Raw genomic sequence first — 20,309 nt, forward strand, 5'->3', positions numbered from 1 at the left:
GATCTGAATATCATGCTCAGTTATACTCAACTCCTAAGCACAGCCTCCTGAGTAGCTGGGATTATAGGTGCATGCCAACATGACCAGCTAATTTTTTGCATTTTTTGTAGAGATGGGATTTCGCCACATTGCCCAGGCTGGTCTCAAAACTCCTGGCTCAAGCAATCCGTTTGCATTGGCCCCTCTAAGTGCTAGAAATACAGGCATGAGCCACCGTGCCCAGCCCCGAATTTTTAAAATATGTAATAAAGTTGAGGAAATAAAGCTTAAATACAACAGCTCTTGGGTGAAAAATGCCACTTTACAAACACCTTCCTAACAAAACATTATAACTAAAATTTTACTTAATAACGCCAGTTTGTATTTTGATATCAATAAAATAAACTGATTTTAAAAGTATTCATGCTGGGTGCGGTGGTTCATGCCTGTAATCCCAGCACTTTGGGAGGCCGAGGCGGGCGGATCACCTGAGGTCAGGAGTTCGAGCCCAGCCTGACCAACATGGAGAACCCCCATCTCTAATAAAAATACAAAATTAGCCGGGTATGGTAGCACATGCCTGTAATCCCAGCTACAAGGCGGGCAGATCACCTGAGGTTGGGAGTTTGAGACCAGCCCGACCAACATGGAGAAACCCTGTCTCTAATAAAAATACAAAATTAGCCAGGCGTGGTAGCACATGCCTGTAATCCCAGCTACTTGGGAGGCTGAGGAAGGAGAATCGCTTGAACCTGGGAGGCAGAGGTTGTGCCGAGATCGCGCCATTGCACTCCAGCCTGGGCAACAAGAGTGAAACTCTGTCTCATTAAAAAAAAAAAAAAAAATTAAAGTATTCATATGTAAGTGATGGCTCATTATTGTGTAGCTGTGGCTGTGTTAACCAATGAAGCCGGTGGGCCTGTAACGAAAATAGTTTGTCTTTTGTGTGGTGTGGAAGTTGTTCCTGTATTAAAACATGGAGTGGCTTTTTTTTCTTTGATTTAAATTTTACTAAACAATTGCCCTAATTGACGGGAGGGAACAGATACACACAGACACACATACAAAGACACACACACACAGTATCTCTTACGGGGAGGGGGGTGGATTTACTGGAGATTAGAAAGCCATAAGAATCCAAAATGTTCTAAAATCAGAAACTTTTTGAGTGACAACATGATGGTGAAAGAAATGCAAATATTCCAAACTCCGAAATCCACATGGCTTCTGGTCCCAAGCATTTCGGATAAGTGACACTCAACCCACATATCCTGTAAAACCTAAAATGGAGAAACATTCCCATTTACCTTCCATGCTTGGCCCTGTTGACACCCACACTTTTGGGTAACAGTTCCCCAGTTACAGTAAATCCAAATTCACTAGTCATGAGTTATTTGGCAAGAGGAAGTTCATTCTGAATGTTACTGAAGTAACATTACCTGTCTCAGTTTCCTTATGTCCAAAGCACTGCATGTTCCTTAGAAGAAAGGTGTCACCAGGATACTGGCACTGCCTAAGCACGTGAAACGACAAAGCAGGAGGGTTCTCACAGTCCTGTCTTGTTGGGGGCCATGGACTCAGATCTGTCCTGAGAGCAAAGTGTCCCTCCACATCTCTGTGCTTCTATCCCTCCTGTACCCACCCCCAACCTTCCTGCTCACTCAGTGTCTCCACTCCTCTTCTTAGCATTTAATTTAAAAACCTGATTCTCACCCACGCGCAGGGGCTCATGCCCGTAATCCCAGTACTTTGGGAGGCCAAGGCAGGCAGATCTCCTGAGGTCAGGAGTTCAAGGCCAGCCTGGCTAACATGGTAAAACCCTGTCTCTACCAAAAATACAAAAATTAGCCAGGTATCGTGGTGCACACCTGTGATCCCAGCTACTCGGGAAGCTGAGGCAGGAGAATCGCTTGAACCCAAGAGGCAGAGGTGTCAGTGAGCCAAGATCATACCACTGCACTCCAGCTTGGGTGACAGAGTGACAATCTGTCTCAAAAAAGAAACCAAATAAAAACCCCAATTCTCCTGGAGTTTTGGACACCAATCTCTCCTGTTCCCTCGCTGGGCTTCTGATGCACTCACTTGTCCTTGACATCTGGTCTTGCTATTCAGTTTTGCTCAGTAAGCTTAGATGTACCTTTGCACACATTTGGCATGAATGCCTGAGTGACTCATAGTTAGGTTTTACAAACAAAACGTACCTAAACATAAATTAAGCACTTTCCAACTCATCCTGCCTCATCTAAATTGTGCCTAAAAGTGCTAAATGTGGCTGGGTGTGGTGGCTCATGCCTGTAATCCCAACATTTTGGGAGGCCAAGGCAGGCAGATCACAAGGTCAGGAGATCAAGACCATCCTGGCTAACATGGTAAAACCCCGTCTCTACTAAAAATACAAAAAAATTAGCTGGGCATGGTGGTGGGCGCCTGTAGTCCCAGCTACTCAGGAGGCTGAGGCAGGAGAATGGTGTGAACCCAGGAGGCAGAGCTTGCAGTGAGTGAGTGGAGATCGCGCCACTGCACTCCACCCTGGGTGACAGAGCGAGACTCCGTCTCAAAAAAAAAAAAAGAGTGTTAAATGTGTGGTTTTTTTAAACAGAGCATCTCCATTTTATTACTTCTTTTTCTAACATTTCCCAAATAAATCTCTACACTGATAGCTTTCTTGATGAATGTCTTTCTTGAACACTCTTGCCCAAGAATCAGTTTCAAGGATTTGAATATCATGCTCAGTTAAATTCAACTATTATTTATAGAGCATCTCAAAGTACAAGGTCCTGAGCTAAAAATCAGATACTCAATCAGTTCTCTTCTGAATTTGATTTTACCTTAAGCATAGACTGATACGCCAAATTTGACTTAAGAATATTTAGCTACTTTATAAGCAAATGAATTATTTTTAACAGTAAAAATAATAGAACGGGCAGGTAGCTCAGGTATAAAACACACTTTAAAACCCATTTTATTAAATATAACTTTCTTATACATTTAAAAATATTTCCCAATAAAAAGCAAAAAAATCGGGAGGCTGAGGCAGGCAGATCACGAGGTCAGGAGATCCAGACCATCCTGGCAAACACAGTGAAACCCCATCTCTACTAAAAATACAAAATAAATAGCCGGGCTTAGCGGCAGGTGCCTGTAGTCCCAGCCAGCTACTCGGGAGGCTGAGGCGGGAGAATCGCTTGAACCCAGGAGGCGGAGGTTGTGGTAAGCCGAGATCATGCCATTGCACTCCAGTCTGGGCAACAAGAGCGAAACTCCGTCTCAAAAAAAAAGAAAAAAAAAATTTTTTGTTTCTTTTAAAAATATTCACGGCTGGGCATGGTGGCTCACACCTGTAAACCCAGCACTTTGGGAGGCTGAGGTGGGCGGATCACCTGAAGTTGGAAGTTTGAGACCAGCCTGACCAACATGGAGAAACCCCATCTCTACAAAAAATACAAAATTAGCCAGGCATGGTGGCACGTGTCTGTAACCCCAGTTACTCGAGATGCTGATGTGGAAGAATCGCTTGAACCCAGGAGGCGGAGGTTGTGGTAAGCCGAGATGGCAACATTGTACTCCAGTCTGGGCAACAAGAGCTAAACTCCGTCTTAAAAAAAAAAATTTTGGGCCGGGCGCGGTGGCTCAAGCCTGTAATCCCAGCACTTTGGGAGGCCGAGACGGGCGGATCACGAGTTCAGGAGATCAAGACCATCCTGGCTAACCCGGTGAAACCCCGCCTCTACTAAAAAATACAAAAAACTAGCCGGGCGAGGCGGCGGGCGCCTGTAGTCCCAGCTACTTGGGAGGCTGAGGCAGGAGAATGGCGTGAGCCCGGGAGGCGGAGCTTGCAGTGAGCTGAGATCCGGCCACTGCACTCCGGCCTGGGCGACAGAGTGAGACTCCGTTTCAAAAAAAAAAAAAAAAAATTTTTTTTGTTTCTTTTAAAAATATTTGTGGCTGGGCACGGTGGCTCACACCTGTAATCCCGGCATTTTGGGAGGCCGAGGTGGGCGGATCACCTGCAGCGAGCCAAGATCGCACCATTGCATTCCAGCTTGGGAAACAGAGCGAGATTCTTCTGTCTCAAAAAAAATAAATAAACAAAATAAATAAAATAAAATAAAATATTCACAACTCTTCTGTTGTGCAATTTAAAATTTTACTCTACCACCTCTTATCTTCATTTCCCTCAAGAGCTTTGAGCAAGAGCGACAATGTGATGCAACAATTTACACGTGGATTTTTGGTTTGCTTTGCTAGGTTTACTCTAACTACCCTGGATGATGGTCACATGTACACTGGGACCCCCGCTGCCAGGGGAGCAAGGTCACAGCTCAAAGGTATTGGTAAAGTAACCTAATTCTTAAGTTAGGACCAAGGCTATGCAAACAGAATGTCACATTTGATAAGCCTGATGAACATTCCGGGTTGACAGTGGTGGTACAGGATGTGCAGGTGGCAGAAGCAGAGAAGACTGAATGGAGACTGAACTTACTTCAGAACCTGAAAGAGTCCAGGTGTCACAGATGTTGGTCTCACCATTCCAGCTCCACTAATGGTCCCCAGATGAACCTGAGGATAGTAGACCGTCCGGAGAGCTAATCTCGAAGACTGCAACCGCGTCTTAATGACTTCTAGTGGACAAGTGAAAATAGCACCAACTGTGCCTCCACACCTGTAAGAAGGGATCAAAGCAGATCAGAGAAGCTATACTATTCTCTACACAATGGAATGCGAAGTTTAGCTTTTCTCTCTTTAAAACTAGAACACGCTGGGCACAGTGGCTCACACCTGTGATCCCAGCACTTGGGAGGCCAAGGTGGGCGGATCATGAGGTCAGGGGATGGAGACCATCCTGGCTAACACAGTGAAACCCCATCTCTACTAAAAATACAAAAAAAAAAAAAAAAAAAATTAGCCAGGCGCGGTGGCAGGCGCCTGTAGTCCCAGCTACTCAGGAGGCTGAGGCAGGAGAATGGCGTGAACCCAGGAAGCGAAGCTTGCAGTGAGCCAAGATCGCTCCACTGCGCTCCAGCCTGGGTGACAGAGTGAGACTCCGTCTCAAAAAAAAAAAAAAAAAAAAAAAAGGAAGCTAGAACACAACAGAGATTAATAAAATTAGTTGAAATTGGCCGGCTGCTGTGGCTCACACCTGTAATCCCAGCATGGGGGAGGCTGAGGCGGGTGGATCACCTGAGGTCAGGAGTTCGAGACCAGCCAGGCCAACATGGCGAAACCCCATGTCTACTAAAAATATAAAAATTAGCCGGGCATGGTGGTGTCTGCCTGTAATCCCAGCTACTTAGGAGTCAGGAGGCTGAGGCAGCGGTTGCAGAGAGTGGAGATCTCTCCATTGCACTTCAGCCTGGGCAACAGAGCAAGACTCCATCTCAAAAAAAAAAAAAAAGTTGAAATCCCAGAGCTAAAGTGATAACTACTATTCCCACGTTAGCGCATTCTTTGGGGCTTTCCATTCTTGCCATTTTCACCTAACCCCTTCCCAGTATCTAGGTATTCTGCGTGCCCTTTTATGGCAAATTATGTACCTGCTTCATCATTTGCAATGGCTTCATACTATCTCTGCCTTATTGATTGATAAGATTTTAACCAATTTCCTACTGTTGGACATTCATGTCATTTCCAATTTCACTACCATGGTGCAATGAATACTCTAGAAAAGTATTTTTGCACATTCAAACAAAATAGTTCATTCAGGTGAATATACTATTTTGAAAATCAATATTTACCCCAATACAGACCCTTCTTAGATTTGATTAATTACTTTCGGCCAAGCACTGTGGCTCACATCTGTAATACTACCACCCTGGGAGGCTGAGGCAGGTGGATACCTGAGGCCAGGAGTTCGAGACCAGCCTGGCCAACACAGTGAAACCCAATCTCCACTAAAAAAAATACAAAAATTAGCCGGGTCTGGTGGCTCCTGCCTATAATGCCTGTAATTCCAGCTACTGAGGAGGCTGAGGCAGGAGAATAGCTTGAATGTGGGAGGCGGAGGTTGCAGTGAGCCAAGATTGTGTCACTGCACTCCAGCCTGGGTGACAGAGCAAGACTGTCTTTAAAAAAAAAAAAAAAAATCTGATTAATCACTTTCAACAATGAAGTCCTTGTGTTTCCCTCATTCACAACTAATCAGTTAATCCTGTGTTTTCACCTCGCACACTGTCTCTCTGGATCAGGGTTCCCCTAAGCCAATCATTTGAGTATTACCCTTATAACATATTCATATCGAGATATTACCTGAATTACTATTAAATATTTTTCTTCAAGACAACTCACTTATTTATCCTAAAATACTTAACATCCGTCATCTCTTAAACAATACTACCAGTGAAATAACATGTTTGATGGGCTAGTTATAATTAACAATGTCAAGGGCCATAGACACATCCTCACCCATGCCTACGCCTCACTCTGCAAAACATCGTTCTATAATCTGATGAGTTCCTCAAGATCCACACCTAGGGCCTTACTTATCTTTCCATCCCTGGCATCAGGGCTCAACAAGTTCCTAAACAGTATTTACTAAGCAAATGAATTATTCAACTGAGATTTCAAGGAAAATGTCTTCCAAGATTTCTAAGTATTTGAAAAAAAGTATTTCTCAGTAGACTGGGAGCTCCTTGGAGAAAAGCAGTTCATACATTCTTGCAACTAGAGTATACCAGGCACCTGGCATAAAATAGGTGGGTCAATAAAAATGATAGAGCACCAGCATCTCCACCTGGGAAAGGTAACAATAGGAAGGAAAAACAGGCCTGGACGTATAGAATGTTTATGCAGTTTCCCTATTCCACGAGAGGCAAATGTTGGAAATCTAGAAGCAAACCTAGTACCTAACACAGACTCTGAAAGTAATGAATGAAGTAAAATCCCCATGAGGGATTATTTTATTTATTTACCTATTTATTTTGGGGGGACAGTTTCATTCTGTCACCCAGACTGGGAGTGCAGTGGTGCGATCTCAACTCACTGCAACCTCCGCCTCCTGGGTTCAAGCAATTGTCGTGCCTTGGCCTCCTGAGTAGTTGGGACTACAGGTCTCAGCTGTATTTTTTAGTAGAGACGGGGTTTCACCATGTTGGCCAGGCTGGGCTTCAACTCCTGACTTCAAGTGATCTACCCGCCTTGGCCTCCCAAAGTGCTGGGATTACAGGCGTGAGCCACGCGCCTGGCCTATTTTTATTTTTAATCAAGTTGTGGGCCTAGCTTAATACTGGTCTGTGTAATTTGCTCTAAGCACTAGAATATATCTAAAGAAAATAGGCTATAATAAGAAATATTTAAAAAAAGATAGAAGTGGCCGGGTGTGGCAGCTCATGCCTGTAATCCTAGCACTTTAGGAGGCCGAGCAGTGTGGAGCACTTGAGCTCAGGAGTTGGAGACCAAGCCTGGACAACAGGTCGAAACCCTGTCTCTACCAAGAATACGCATTAAAAAATTAGCTGGGTTTGGTGATGTGCACCTGTAGCCGCAGCTACTCGGGAGGCTGAGGTGGGAGGATGGCTTAAGACCAAGAGGCAGAGGTTGCAGTGAGCTGAGATCGTACCACTGCACTCTAGCCTGGGTGACAAAGCCAAGACTCAGTCTCAACAAATAAATAAATAAATAATAAAAATAAAAATGTTAGACGTAAAAACTTTCTAACCCATGTCTATTCATACAAAATATTCTTACCTGTCATAATAACCACATGCCTAAAAAGTATAACATTTAAAGATACTGAAAAACTTACCAGCAACATAGTAAAATAAAGAAATATCTGAAATCTATTTGTGTTCAATAACGTAACTCCAAATCATTGAAAAAAAGAGCTTCTGGGTAAATCTTTTCATCAGAAAGCCAGTAAGTTCAAATACCATACAGGTCAACCACCTTTGCTTTGTCCCTAAGGAAACTGCACTCATTACTTTGGCCAACTGTCATCCAAGTCTATGCCACTAATCAAAGGATGGTATGTTTATCCAAAACAGCAAATGCCCTAGTAACAGTGAATCAGTGACCTCTTTCAAGGTGGCAGGCCACACTCACTTTTTTTTTTTTTTTTTAAAGAGAGAGAGTCTTGCTGTTACCCAGGCTGGAGTCCGTCTCTACAAAAATAAAAACAAATTAGTCAGGTGTGGTGGTGTGCACCCGTAGTCCCAGCTACTTAGGAGAATCACCTGAACCCAGGGAGGTCAAGGCTGCAGTGAGCTGAGATGATACTACTGCACTCCAGCCTGGGTGAGACCGCATCTCAAAAAAAAAAAAAAAAAAAAAAAAAAGGATATATATAAATATAAATATAAATATAAATATATATATATAAATAAGTCGGGCATGGTGGCTCATACCTGTAATCCCAGCACTCCGGAAGGCCAAGGTAGGCAGATTACTTGAGGTAAGGAGTTTGAGAGACCAACCTGACCAACATGGTGAAACCTTGTGTCTACTAAAAATACAAAAATTAGCTGGGCATGGTGGCAGGTTCCTGTAATCCCAGGTACTCAGGAGGCTGAGGCAGGAGAATCGCTTGAACCTGGGAGGCAGAGGTTGCAGTGAGCCGAGATTGCACAACTGCACTCCAGAGCAAGACTCCGTATCAGAAAAAAAAAAAAAAAAAAAAAAAAAAAAAGGTTTGTGATGTACTGGAGGTCTTGGTGAATGTTATTTCACTGTAGATGGCGTTCAACCTACTATGAGTCTCAACACTGGGAATTCTCAATGATCCCACCAGCAGTTCATCCACCCATCTCTTTTCTGCCTTACTTGCCCTGGGGAGCCTGCAGGCAGAACTAGGTGTCTTCCCTTCCTTTGGTCCCCATGCTCCTTGACATCAAGGCAATGGGACCTCTAGGAGTTAACAAGATTGGCTCAAAGTGGGAGTCACTGAGTGTCCTTCCCAAGCACACCACCCAGTCCCTTCTCATCCTGTTGGCTTGGGCTGATGCACCAGCCTCTCACTTGTAGGAGGCATCTGGCCACAGAGTAAGCTACCAGTCTCCCTGTCTTACAAGCTCTCTCAGTCTGTAGCCCAGACCTACTAAGGGCCGGGATAGAGTTGGGGACAATAATAGGAAAATCCTCTCTGCCCACAGGCCCCAGTGTTGACACCCACAACCGTTCTTCTCTCATAAACAGTCTGGTCAATGGCAGCAGGGCAGGTTCTTCCACCTAAGTCTTAGACTAGGATCCTCTTGGTTCATCTGAGGGCTCCAGTAGCCAGTGCTCAGACAGTAGGAAAAATCATATTCAACCACCAGTTACATGCATTAGCCTCACATAGTTGGAAAATTAACTAATCTGACTGGGAAGCAGTACTTTAGACAAGGAATCTCCAAACTGGGTTACATACTCTTAAGAGATGTACACCATGACCTACTGGCATACAGAAAGAAATAACATTTTGTTTATAACCTCCACCATTTAATTTCTATTTTGTTTATTTGTTTTTTGTTTTTGAGACAGAGTCTCACTCTGTCACCCAGGCTGGAGTACAGTGGCGTGATCTTGGCTCACTGCAACCTCTGCCTCCCAGGTTCAAGCGATTCTCATGCCTCAGTCTCATGAATATCTGGAATTATAAGTGTGCACCAACCATACCTGGATAATTTTTGTATTTTTAGTAGAGATAGGGTTTCACCATGTTGGCCAGGCTGGTCTTGAACTCCTGACCTCAGGTGATGCACCCGCCTGGGCCTCCCAAAGTACTGGGTTTATAGGCATAAGCCACCGCGCCCAGCCCATTTAATTTCTATTTTGTGTATAGGTCTTATAATATGTATCAAAGTAATAGGGTAATATAATTATACATAAGATATGCACAAACATTTTAATCATAGCAGTGTATGATTAAAGTTTGAAGGCCATGGCTGGGCACAGTGACTCACACCTGTAATCCCAGCACTTTGGGAGGTCAAGGCAGGCAGACTGCTTGAGCTCGAGAGTTCTGAGACCAGCTTGGGCAACATGGTGAAAACCCATCTCTATAAAAACTACAGAAATTAGCCAGGCATGGTGGCATGCGCCTGTAGTCCCAGCTACTCTAGTCTCAGCTACCTAGCTAGTCTGGAGGCTGAGGTGGGAGGATCGCTTGAGCCTGGCAGGTCAAGGCTGCAGTGAGCAATGATCATACGCCTGCACTCCAGCCTGAGTGACAGAAAGGGAGGAAAAAAAAAAAAAAAAAAAAAAAAAACCCAAAACAAAATAAACAAGAAACCCACAAAAACTTTAAAAAAATAAAATAAAATAAAATAAAACTTTGAAGGCCACTATTCTAAACCAGTAGTTCTCAATTGGGGCAATTTTGTCCCCACCCCAGTAACAAAATGTCTGAAGACATTTTGGGTTTTGAAATGGGAGAGAGGGTGTTATTCCTATCTAGTGGGTAGAGGCCTGGGATGCTGCTAAACATCCTACAATACACAAGACAGCCCATCCCTCACAATCAATCATCCAACCAAAGTTGAGAAACCCTGCCCTAGACCAATAAAATGGGTACTATTTGAAGACCATATAATGGATTGGTGGCACTGCTGGTTGCCTCCCCAGCATCCATCCCCCTCTTCCTCTGTCTTAGCAAGATCCCTCATTTCTTTTTTTTTTTTTTTTTTGAGACGGAGTTTCGCTCTTGTTGCCCAGGGTGGCACAATCTCAGCTCACTGCAACCTCTGCCTCCTGGGTTCAAGCAATTCTCCTGCCTCAGCCTCCTGAGTAGCTGGGATTACAGATATGCGCCACAGTGCTTGGCTAATTTTTGTATTATTTTTTTTTTTTTTGAGACAGAGTCTCGCTCTGTCGCCCAGACTGGAGTGCAGTGGCGCAATCTCGGCTCACTGCAAGCTCCGCCTCCCGGGTTCCCGCCATTCTCCTGCCTCAGCCTCGCGAGTAGCTGGGACTACAGGCGCCGGCCACCACGCCTGGCTAAGTTTTTGTATTTTTAGTAGAGACGGGGTTTCACTGTGTTAGCCAGGATGGTCTCGATTTCCTGACCTCGTGATCCACCGGCCTCGGCCTCCCAAAGTGCTGGGATTACAGGCGTGAGCCACCGCGCCCGGCACAATTTTTGTATTTTTCATAGAGACGGGGTTTCACCATGTTGGCCAGGCCAGTCTCAAAACTCCTGACTCAGGTGATCTGCCCACTTTGGCCTCCCAAAGTGCTGGGATTATAGGCATGAGCCACTGCACCTGGCCAAGATCCCCAATTTCTTAAGCCACACAGTGTGGACAGGATTGAACTCATGTCTAGTTTTGGCCTGACTCACTGAAGCCCGTCCATATCATAACATCCACTTTGCCTTGTAATCTGTTTAGGGATGGGCATATGATTTCAGCCCAAGTACTCAGCATAATTTCCCTGGGAGTAATGACTGGTTTAGAGCAAGGGGTACATGTCTTAGTGCGTCCAGAATTACCCTGAAGACTTGCTCAATGGTGGGAGAAATACAAGGAGCTGCTACTGGAAGCCCTTCTGTGGCTAGCAGGGCCAGCCTTACAATGAAGTAGGTTACTGGAGGCCAAGCAGGCATGGGTGGGCCCCTCCTGGTGACACTGACGCACTGCTCAGCTAAGCCCTCACCTTAAGCCTGCGCTCCTTCTAGAGTTCAGGTTTTTGTACCCATAATCAAGCCAGTTTGAAGTTGAATCTTCTATTACTTGCAACTGAATGCCCCCTAAACGAGCCTAGTCAAAAAAAAAAAATGTATACCTAAACTTTTCAAGAAAGCGGTTAAAGAGTTTTGGCCGGGCGCGGTGGCACAAGCCTGTAATCCCAGCACTTTGGGAGGCCAAAACGGGCGGATCATGAGGTCAGGAGATCGAGACCATCCTGGCTAACACGGTGAAACCCCGCCTCTACAAAAAATACAAAAAACTAGCCGGGCAAGGTGGCGGGTGCCTGTAGTCCCAGCTACTCAGGAGGCTGAGGCAGGAGAACGGCGTAAAACTGGGAGGCAGAGCTTGCAGTGAGCTGAGATTGCGCCACTGCACTACAGCCTGGGCGACAGAGCCAGACCCCGTCTCAAAAAAAAAAAAAAAAAGAGTTTTACTAATATAAATAATCTTCCAAAGGCCAGTTGGGACTTATGCTTGTCTTAACAGTTCTGAGTAAACATCCTGGACATTAATTTAATTTTGCTCCTAAGGTAACAGTGTTCTAGTCAGTCACTGATGCCAAAGTGCAGAGCAAATTCTCTGTGGGGCTGGGCGTGGTGGCTCATGCCTGTAATTCCAGCACTTTGGGAGGCCGAGGCAGGTGGATCACGAGGTTAGGAGATCGAGACCATTCTGGCTAACACGGTGAAACCCCGTCTCTACTAAAAATACAAAAAATTAGCCGGGCATGGTGGTGTGCGCCTGTAGTCCTAGCTACTCGGGAGGCTGAGGCAGGAGAATGGCATGAACCCAGGAGGCAGAGCTTGCAGTGAGCTGAGATTGCGCCACTGCACTCCAGCCTGGGTGACAGAGCGAGACTCCATCTCAAAAAAAAGTAAAAGAAATTTCTTTGTGGGATATTCCATTCATAGCAAACATCCAGTGGCAGGAAGGCTAGTAACAGTGGTTAAACTACATGTCTAAAAGTAGTCACAAGGGATACTCTTTGAAGTCTATTTGACTAATTTTCTAGAAAGAAACTACGAATTGAAGTTTTTCTGCACCTTTTACGTTTTTAACTATGTATTCCTTTTCTTTTTTTTAGACGGAGTCTCACTCTGTCACCCAGGCTAGAGTGCAGTGGCGTGATCTTGGCTCAGTGCAACCTCCACCTCCCAGGTTCAAGCGATTCTCCTGCCTCAGCCTCCCAAGTAGCTGGGGTTACAGGCCTGCGCCACCATGCCCAGCTAAAATTTTTTTGTATTTTTAGTAGAGATGGGATTTCACCATGTTGCCAGGCTGGTCTTGAACTCTTGACCTCAAGAGATCCACCTGCCTCGGCCTCCTTTTAAAGTGCTAGAATTGGCCAGGCGCGGTGGCTCACGCCTGTAATTCCAGCACTTTGGGAGGCCGAGAGGGGTGGATCACAATATCAGGAGTTCAAGACCAGCCTGGTCAAGATGGTGAAACCCCGTCTCTACCAAAAATACAAAAAAAAAAAAAAAATTAGCCAGGCGCAGTGGCAGGCGCCTATAATCCCAGCTACTCAGGAGGCTGAGGCAGGAGAATCGCTTGAACTCGGAGGGCGGAGGTTGCAGTGAGCCAAGATCTCACCACTGCACTCCAGCCTGAGCAACAGAGTGAGACTCCATCTCAAAATAAATAAATAAATAAAAATAAAGTGCTGGGATCACAGGTATGAGCCACCACACCTGGTCTATGTATTCCTTTTCTTAAAAGATAAAAATAGGCTCCCCTTGAATCGCTTGAACCCAGAAGGCGGAGGTTGTTGTGAGCCAAGATCACACCACTGCACTCCAGCCTGGGCAACAAGAGCAAAACTCCGTCTCAAAAAAAAAAACAAAAAAACCCCCACTCTCCTCCCCATTCCTCTATCTTCTCTCATTATTCCTTTCCAAAATTGAAGTCTTATATTTATTACATGAAGATATAGTTAACCTTCTAATCCTTTTACACCCATGCCGCCCTAGTTTAATTTTTCCCCTTGTGGCTTAGGCACCTCACCTCCAGTTGACAGCAGAGTAAAACTACTATATTACTACTATAGTATATACTGGGATTTTTAAAAAGTATCTTTATGTGATCACAAGTCATAAAATTTTAAATTATGCACACAGAATTGTGCTTTTTAACTCTGAGTTTAAACTATCAAGGAAAATTTGTAAAAAACCAACTGTCTTCAACAAGAGCCTCTGTTCCCTATGCATACATGCATATCAGGCACTACAACCAAGGTCTGTATGCTTTTTCTGATGATAATCACTACCCCGCTGATGGTAAACTGCTTTCCAGGCTCACGGCTTATCCACATTCTGCCAACAAATGATACTGCCAGACATCCTGCAATCCTAATCTTTGGAGGTTTGGTAACTGCCATTTCACCTGCTACCTTTATCGTGTTATTTGAAAAACATTAGGTGCTTTTCTGTATACACTGGACATTTTTGTAAAGTTTTACTTGAAACCTGGCATTGGCTGGGCTCGGTGGCTCACGCCTGTAATTCCAGCACTTTGGGAGGCTGAGGTGGGCAGGTCACCTGAGGTCAGCAGTTCAAGACCAGCCTGGCCAACATGGTGAAACCCAGTCTCTACTAAAAATACAAAAAATAGCAGGGCGTGGTGGTGCGTGCCTGTAATTCCAGCTATTTGGGAGGCTGAGGCACGAGAATTGCTTGAACCCGGGAGGTGGAGGTTGCAGTGATGGCACCGAGATGGCACTGCACTCCAGCCTGGTTCACAGAGAGAGACGCTTCTTCAAAAAAAAGAAGAAAAAAAAAAAAGTAACCATCAGCCGATAAAAATTTAATTTGTAGGGAAAAGTACCTGAGTACACCTGGCAACAGCTGCCCATACTAGGTGGGAAAACTGAATTTTGAAAATATCTGCGTCTTATTATAGTTTAATTTTTTTGTTTTGTTTTTTTTTCTTCTGAGATGGAGTCTCTCTCTCTCTGTCCCCCAGGCTGGAGTGCAGTGGAGCGATCTCGGCTCACTGCAACCTCCGCCTTCCAGGTTCAAGTGATTCTCCTACCTCAGCCTCCGAAGTAGCTGGGATTACAGGCGCGTGCCACCAAGCCCAGTTAATTTTTGTATTTTCAGTAGAGATGGGGTTTTGCCATGTTGGCCAGGCTGGTCTTGAACTCCTGACCTCAGGTGATCCACCCGCCTCGGCCTCCAACAGTGCTGGGATTACAGGTGTGAGCCACCGCGCCTGTCCTAGTTTAAGATCTTAAAGAGATACCATATTCCCATCAAAATACATTTTAAAGGCTAGGATGACGAAACAAAAAAGCATGCCATAAAAATAAGACCCAAAGCAACTAATCCAGGATCAACCTCTAAATTTAAGGACAGCTTAGCCCAGCTATTTCAGGTACTGGCTAGATCTAAATGGGCACTGTGCTATGTGAACTGCCTGCCCAGCATATGAAGGACATCACTAACACTAACAGAACCAGAACCCCCATGCTATTTGATGGGGGAAAATTTATACGATTTTCATCTTCAGCAAATCAAGCCTACACACAGAAGGGCCACCTCAGAGCACTTCTGTGTTCTTCTTGACGAGGTGGTTTAAACAATAGAAAAGGAATGACAGGGCTGGGTCCAGTGGCTCGCACCTGTAATCCCAACACTTTGGGAGGCTAAGGTGGGCAGATCACCTGAGGACAGGAGTTTGAGACCAGCCTGGCCAACGTGGTAAAACCCTGTCTCTACTAAAAATACAAAAACTAGCCAGGCATGGTGGCATGTGCCTTTAATCCCAGCTACTAGGGAGGCTGAGGCAGGAGAATTGCTTGAATCCGGAAGGTGGAGGCTGCAGTGAGCCAAGAATGTGCCACTGCACTCCAGCCTGGGTGACAGAGAGAGAATCCATCTAAAAAAAAAAAAAAAAAAAAAAAAAAAAAAGTACAGGTTTTGTACAATAAAATGTGCTTGAGTACTTTCTTTCTTTCTTTCTTTCTTTTTTTTTTTTTTTTAACAATATCACCCAGATGTGAGGGTAAGAGGGAAGAAAGCAGAAGACAGCAGAAACCCTAAAGGCAGTAAACATCAAATAAATAAGGTAAGCTCATGCAGAACTCACTCACCCTGAAAGACAGTTTATGAATGTGCTCTGTAGGTACCAAAAACCTTAAAAATCTTTGACTCAGCAATTGTACTTGTACTGGTTTATTCAAAGGAAATAAAGCACACATGTAGACATAAGGATGTCTAGGTATTTATAATGGCAAAAAAATTAGCAATGATAGGAGATTAGAAAGAAATTACTTAATCGACCAGGTGTGGTGGCTCATGCCTGTAATCCCAGCATTTAGGGAAGTAAGGCCCAGGTAGGCAGATAATCTGAGGTCAGGAGTAGGAGACCAGCCTGGGTAACATGGTGAAACTCCGTCTCTACTAAAAAAATTAAAAAATTAGTCAGGCGTGGTGGCACACACCTGTAATCCCAGCTATTCAGGAGGCTGAGGCAGGCGCATCGCTTGAACCTGGGAGGCAGAGGTTGCAGTGATCTGAGATCACACCACTGCACTCCAGCCTGGGCAACAAGAGTGAAACTCTGTATCAAAAATAAATAAATAAAAATAAAATAAAACACTTTTTCAGGCAGGGCGTGGTGGCTCACACCTGTATAATCCCAGCACTTTGGGAGGCCAAGGTGGGTGGATCACCTGAGGTCAGAAGATCGAGACCAGCCTAGCCAACATGGCAAAACCCCATCTCTACTAAAAATACAAAAATTAGCTGGGCGTAGTGGCACATGCCTGTAATCCCAGCTACCTGGGAGGCTGAGGCACATGAATCGAATCGCTTCAAACCAGGAGGCGGAGGTTGCCGTGAGCAGAGATTGCACCACTGCGCTCCAGCCTGGGCGACAGAGTGAGGCTCCGTCTCAAAAAAAAAAAAAAAAAAAAGAAACGCTTGTTCAGTATCATTAATTAGCAACAGTATTAAACTTATTTGCTGTTATAGTTTCCAATGGCTATTCAATAAACAAGAGAAATGTGACAGATTTTTAAAGTAGGGGCTCTGACTTCTTTTCAAAGGAAGTGCACCTCGTTTTTTGGAAACACGCCAGCTTAACAACAGTGGCATGGCAACTAGTTACTTGGAGCAAAGCAGCACATATTCCACCGAAGTAGGTGGGACCTCTGGGTGGACTCATTTTAACCATACAATACAGCCATTTTACACTCAGCTCCTTTCATGTTCTTCCCTAACAGAAAGTGAAGTAAAATATTTTAGGCTAGTGAGAGTGGATCAAAATCCAATTAGTTACTCTGAAAACATCCTTTTGGAAGCTGTCGTTTCTTTCTTGAATCTCAAACTGCTGCCAATACAGGAAGGGAAACTTGTTAAATACAATGGCTTCAGGCGACATCCTAATAAACTACCTACCATCTTAATCAAGCAGGAGAACTCTGCTGGCCACTGCAGATTTACTCCATCACAAGGTAAAAGGCTAGTGCCCTAGTAGGAGAATCTGGCAGGCAGAGGGCACAGTGAAGGGTACAGAGGGAGATTCAACAAGACAGGGCCATCCATTTCACAGTGCGCCTCAACAGAGGTTTCTCCACAAGCAACTCTCCTGGCTTGGAATACAAAGAAAAAATTTAAAAGACCACCTCACTGGCCGGGCGCGGTGGCTCACGCCTGTAATCCCAGCACTTTGGGAGGCCAAGGCAGGCGGATCACGAGGTCAGAAGATCGAGACCATCCTGGCTAACACAGTGAAACCCCGTCTCTACTAAAAATACAAAAAATTAGCCAGGCGTGGTGACGGGCGCCTGTAGTCCCAGCTACTCGGGAGGCTGAGGCAAGAGAATGACATGAACCCGGGAGGCGGAGCTTGCAGTGAGCCGAGATTGCGCCACTGCACTCCAGCCTGAGTGACAGAGACTCCGGCTCAAAAAAAAAACCAAAAAAAAAAAACCCCAAAAAACACACACACACACAACAAAACAAAAACCACCTCACTAAAAACAGTAAGTCAAAATCACTGAGCAGAAATTCTTTTTTTTTTTTTAATGATCCTTCTTGGCTTAAAAAACGTGTGAGAAAAAAAAAAAAAAAAAAAAAAAAAAAAAAAAAAGGCCAACTTGTTTAAAATTCCCAAGAAAGACAAATTTATATAGAGTGGCTTAATTTAAGAAAGCTTCCCCCTTGTGTTACTCTGAAAGGAAGTCTCAGTCTGGCGTGGTGGCTCACGCCTGTAATCCCAGCACTTTGGGAGGTCGAGGTGGGCGGATCACGAGGTCAGGAGACCATCCTGGCTAACATGGTGAAACCCCGTCTCTACTAAAAATACAAAAGGTTAGCGGGCGTGGGCGCCTGTAGTCCCAGCTACTCTGGAGGACTGAGGCAGGAGAATGGTGTGAACCCGGGAGGCGGAGCTTGCAGTGAGCCGAGATGGCGCGACTGCATTCCAGCCTGGGAGATAGAGTGAGACTCTGTCTCAAAAAAAAAAAAAAAAAAATTAGTCGCACGTGGTGGCGGGGGCCTGTAATCCCAGCTACTCGGGACGCTGAGGCTGGAGAATCCCTTGAACCCAGGAGGCGGAGGTTGCAGGGAGCCCAGAGATCGCACCACTGCACTCCAGCCTGTGCGACAAAAGAAGACTCCCTTTCAAACAAAACAAAACAAAGGGCCGTGCGCGGTGGCTCACGCCTGTAATCCCAGCACTTTGGGAGGCCGAGGCAGGCGGATCACCTGAGCTCAGGAGTTCGAGACCAGCCTCAACATGAAGAAACCCCGTCTCTACTAAAAATACAAAATTAGCCGGGCGTGGTGGTGCATGCCTGTAATCCCAGCTACTCGGGAGGCTGAGGCAGGAGAATTGCTTGAACCTGGGAGGCGGAGGTTGCAATGAGCCAAGACCACACCATTGCGCTCCAGTCTAGGCAACAAGAGCGAAACTCCATCTCAAAACAACAACAACAACAACAACAACAAAGGAAGTCTCAATGGGGACATGGAGGGAAGGGTTGCAAGGGAATGACAGGGAAGAGATGAATGAGAAACTCTTCCTATCTATGAAGACCCACCAAAGTTTTTGGTTAAAGTAACCTGGTGACTGCCCACAATACAAGCACAAAAAAGGTCAGGGACGCTTTCATCAATCATCTTCGAAGGTAAGTTTCTCAACCACTGTTTGTTGTAAGGAACATATCCAGGTAGGAATCCAGGCTGCAACTAAACTACTCAAGCCAAGATGATCATCCAGGTTAAATTATTTTATGCAAAATATCCTACACTCAAAAATTGCTGTGCCAGGCCCATGAGGTCCTCAAATTAAGACCCCAAACATCTGGAAGACTCCGAAAGGACCCCAAGCCACTGGCTGTGATAAAGGAAAAAAGAAAATTACTAATACTCAAAAATATTTTACCTTCTCGCAGGGGGGAGGAGGAGGAAGGGGGGAGGTGGTGAGGGGCAGGGAGGTAAAAATCATCTCCCTTCCTAACTGCAGAACTCAACCTCCTAAAAATGCATTGTCTTCGCTGGAAAAAAGGTGCCTGATCATAGACCCAATGCAGCTTTCAAAACAAGGAACACCTTACAATTCTGCGGTCTCCGGCGTTGGAAGCGTCCACCAGCCGGCGAGAAGTGTCTCAACACACCTTCCAGACCTCATATTAGTCCGGGTCCCAGGCTTAGCCGTCCCGCGTGTGGCCGCCAGCATCACCATTCCCCAGCACCATCCAGGCCTTGCTGGCGTCCAACGTCCGCAGACCGTTTTGCCCATCCGGATGACCTCCCGCACTGCCCTGAGGAACCTCGGGCACACCCCAGCATCAGCGATCCTGCCCCGGGCTCTGAGGCGCTGCGCTTCGGGAAAGGCCCCGGGAAAAGGGGGCGGGGGAGGGGGACCGCGCCACAGCGTCCAGGCAGGACCGCCGCCGAGCAACACTCACCGGCCACTGACTGTTCAGAATGGGAAAAAGCTGGGGACGCCGCGGGGAGGACGGGCGGCGGGGCACAGCCGCCCCGGGGGCTGCGGTCAGGATTAGGGGGTGAGGAAGGCCCGACCCCCTCCCTTGGCCCTGCCCACCAGCCCCCGACGCCGGGACTTCCTCCTCCCGGGCGCCGGCGCCGTAGCCCGGGGAGGGCCGGTAACCGCCGCGGGAGGCTGGGACCGCGCCCGGGGCGAAGGCCGAGGGGACCGTAGGCGGCGGGGCGCGCGGCTGGGCCCGGAAACTCACCCGCCGGCGAAGAGGTGAAGCAGCGTGTTCTCCTTCTGCTGGCCGCCCGTCGCCATGGCCGCGCCGGCTCCGCGGCCCGTAGCCGCCCGGTGGCGGGAGCGCGTGGCGGCTCGAAGGATGCGCGAGGTCGTCGGGTCGTGTCTCCCTGCTGCCCTCAGGGGTCTGCCGGCAACGCCTCCATGCGCGCGCGGGCCCCAACGCCCGGCTCTGCTCGGCCAGCGCCCTCCGCGGCGTGGCCGCCGGCGCCTCACCGGCCTCTGAGGCGCGAGCCCGGCGGGGAGCGAGAGCCCGGCGCGCGGCCGTCACGTGGCGGGGGCCGGGCCGTGACGACACGCGGCGCGCGAGTCTGGGGCGGGGCGTGACGGGGGTGTGGGCCCAAATCTCGAGCGTCCATTGGTTAGGAAGCAGATGTGGGCGGGGAGTTTGCGCAGTTCTGGGGCGGAGCCAGCCCGGAGCGGATGACTGGGGAGAGGGGCTGGCCTAGGCCGGAGCGTGGAGGCAGTGGAAACTAGCTGTGACTGCCTGGT

At 46.7% G+C, this 20,309-nt stretch overlaps 1 protein-coding gene across 3 annotated transcripts in view; it reads right to left on the reverse strand.

Annotated features, from left to right (window-relative positions):
• Positions 1–20,065, reverse strand: part of SLC25A33 (solute carrier family 25 member 33) — a 43,779-nt gene extending 23,714 nt beyond the window's left edge. Inside the window, exons 1-2 of one of the 3 annotated variants that reach the window (XM_007980641.3) lie at positions 19,783–20,065; positions 4,463–4,642 (exon numbers count right to left, since the gene is read on the reverse strand). In XM_007980641.3, coding sequence (XP_007978832.1) covers positions 4,463–4,642; positions 19,783–19,838 — 236 coding nt within the window. In that variant the 5' untranslated portion in view covers positions 19,839–20,065. Of the gene's footprint in view, positions 1–4,462; positions 4,643–16,978; positions 17,149–19,140; positions 19,486–19,782 lie in introns of those variants that run through there. The other 2 variants (XM_037985072.2, XM_037985071.2) reach the window with 2 other exon arrangements.
• Positions 20,066–20,309: the final 244 nt, after the last annotated feature.

This window comes from Chlorocebus sabaeus, chromosome 20, assembly GCF_047675955.1.
Source record: "Chlorocebus sabaeus isolate Y175 chromosome 20, mChlSab1.0.hap1, whole genome shotgun sequence".
In the NCBI taxonomy this organism is placed as follows: Eukaryota; Metazoa; Chordata; class Mammalia; order Primates; family Cercopithecidae; genus Chlorocebus; species Chlorocebus sabaeus.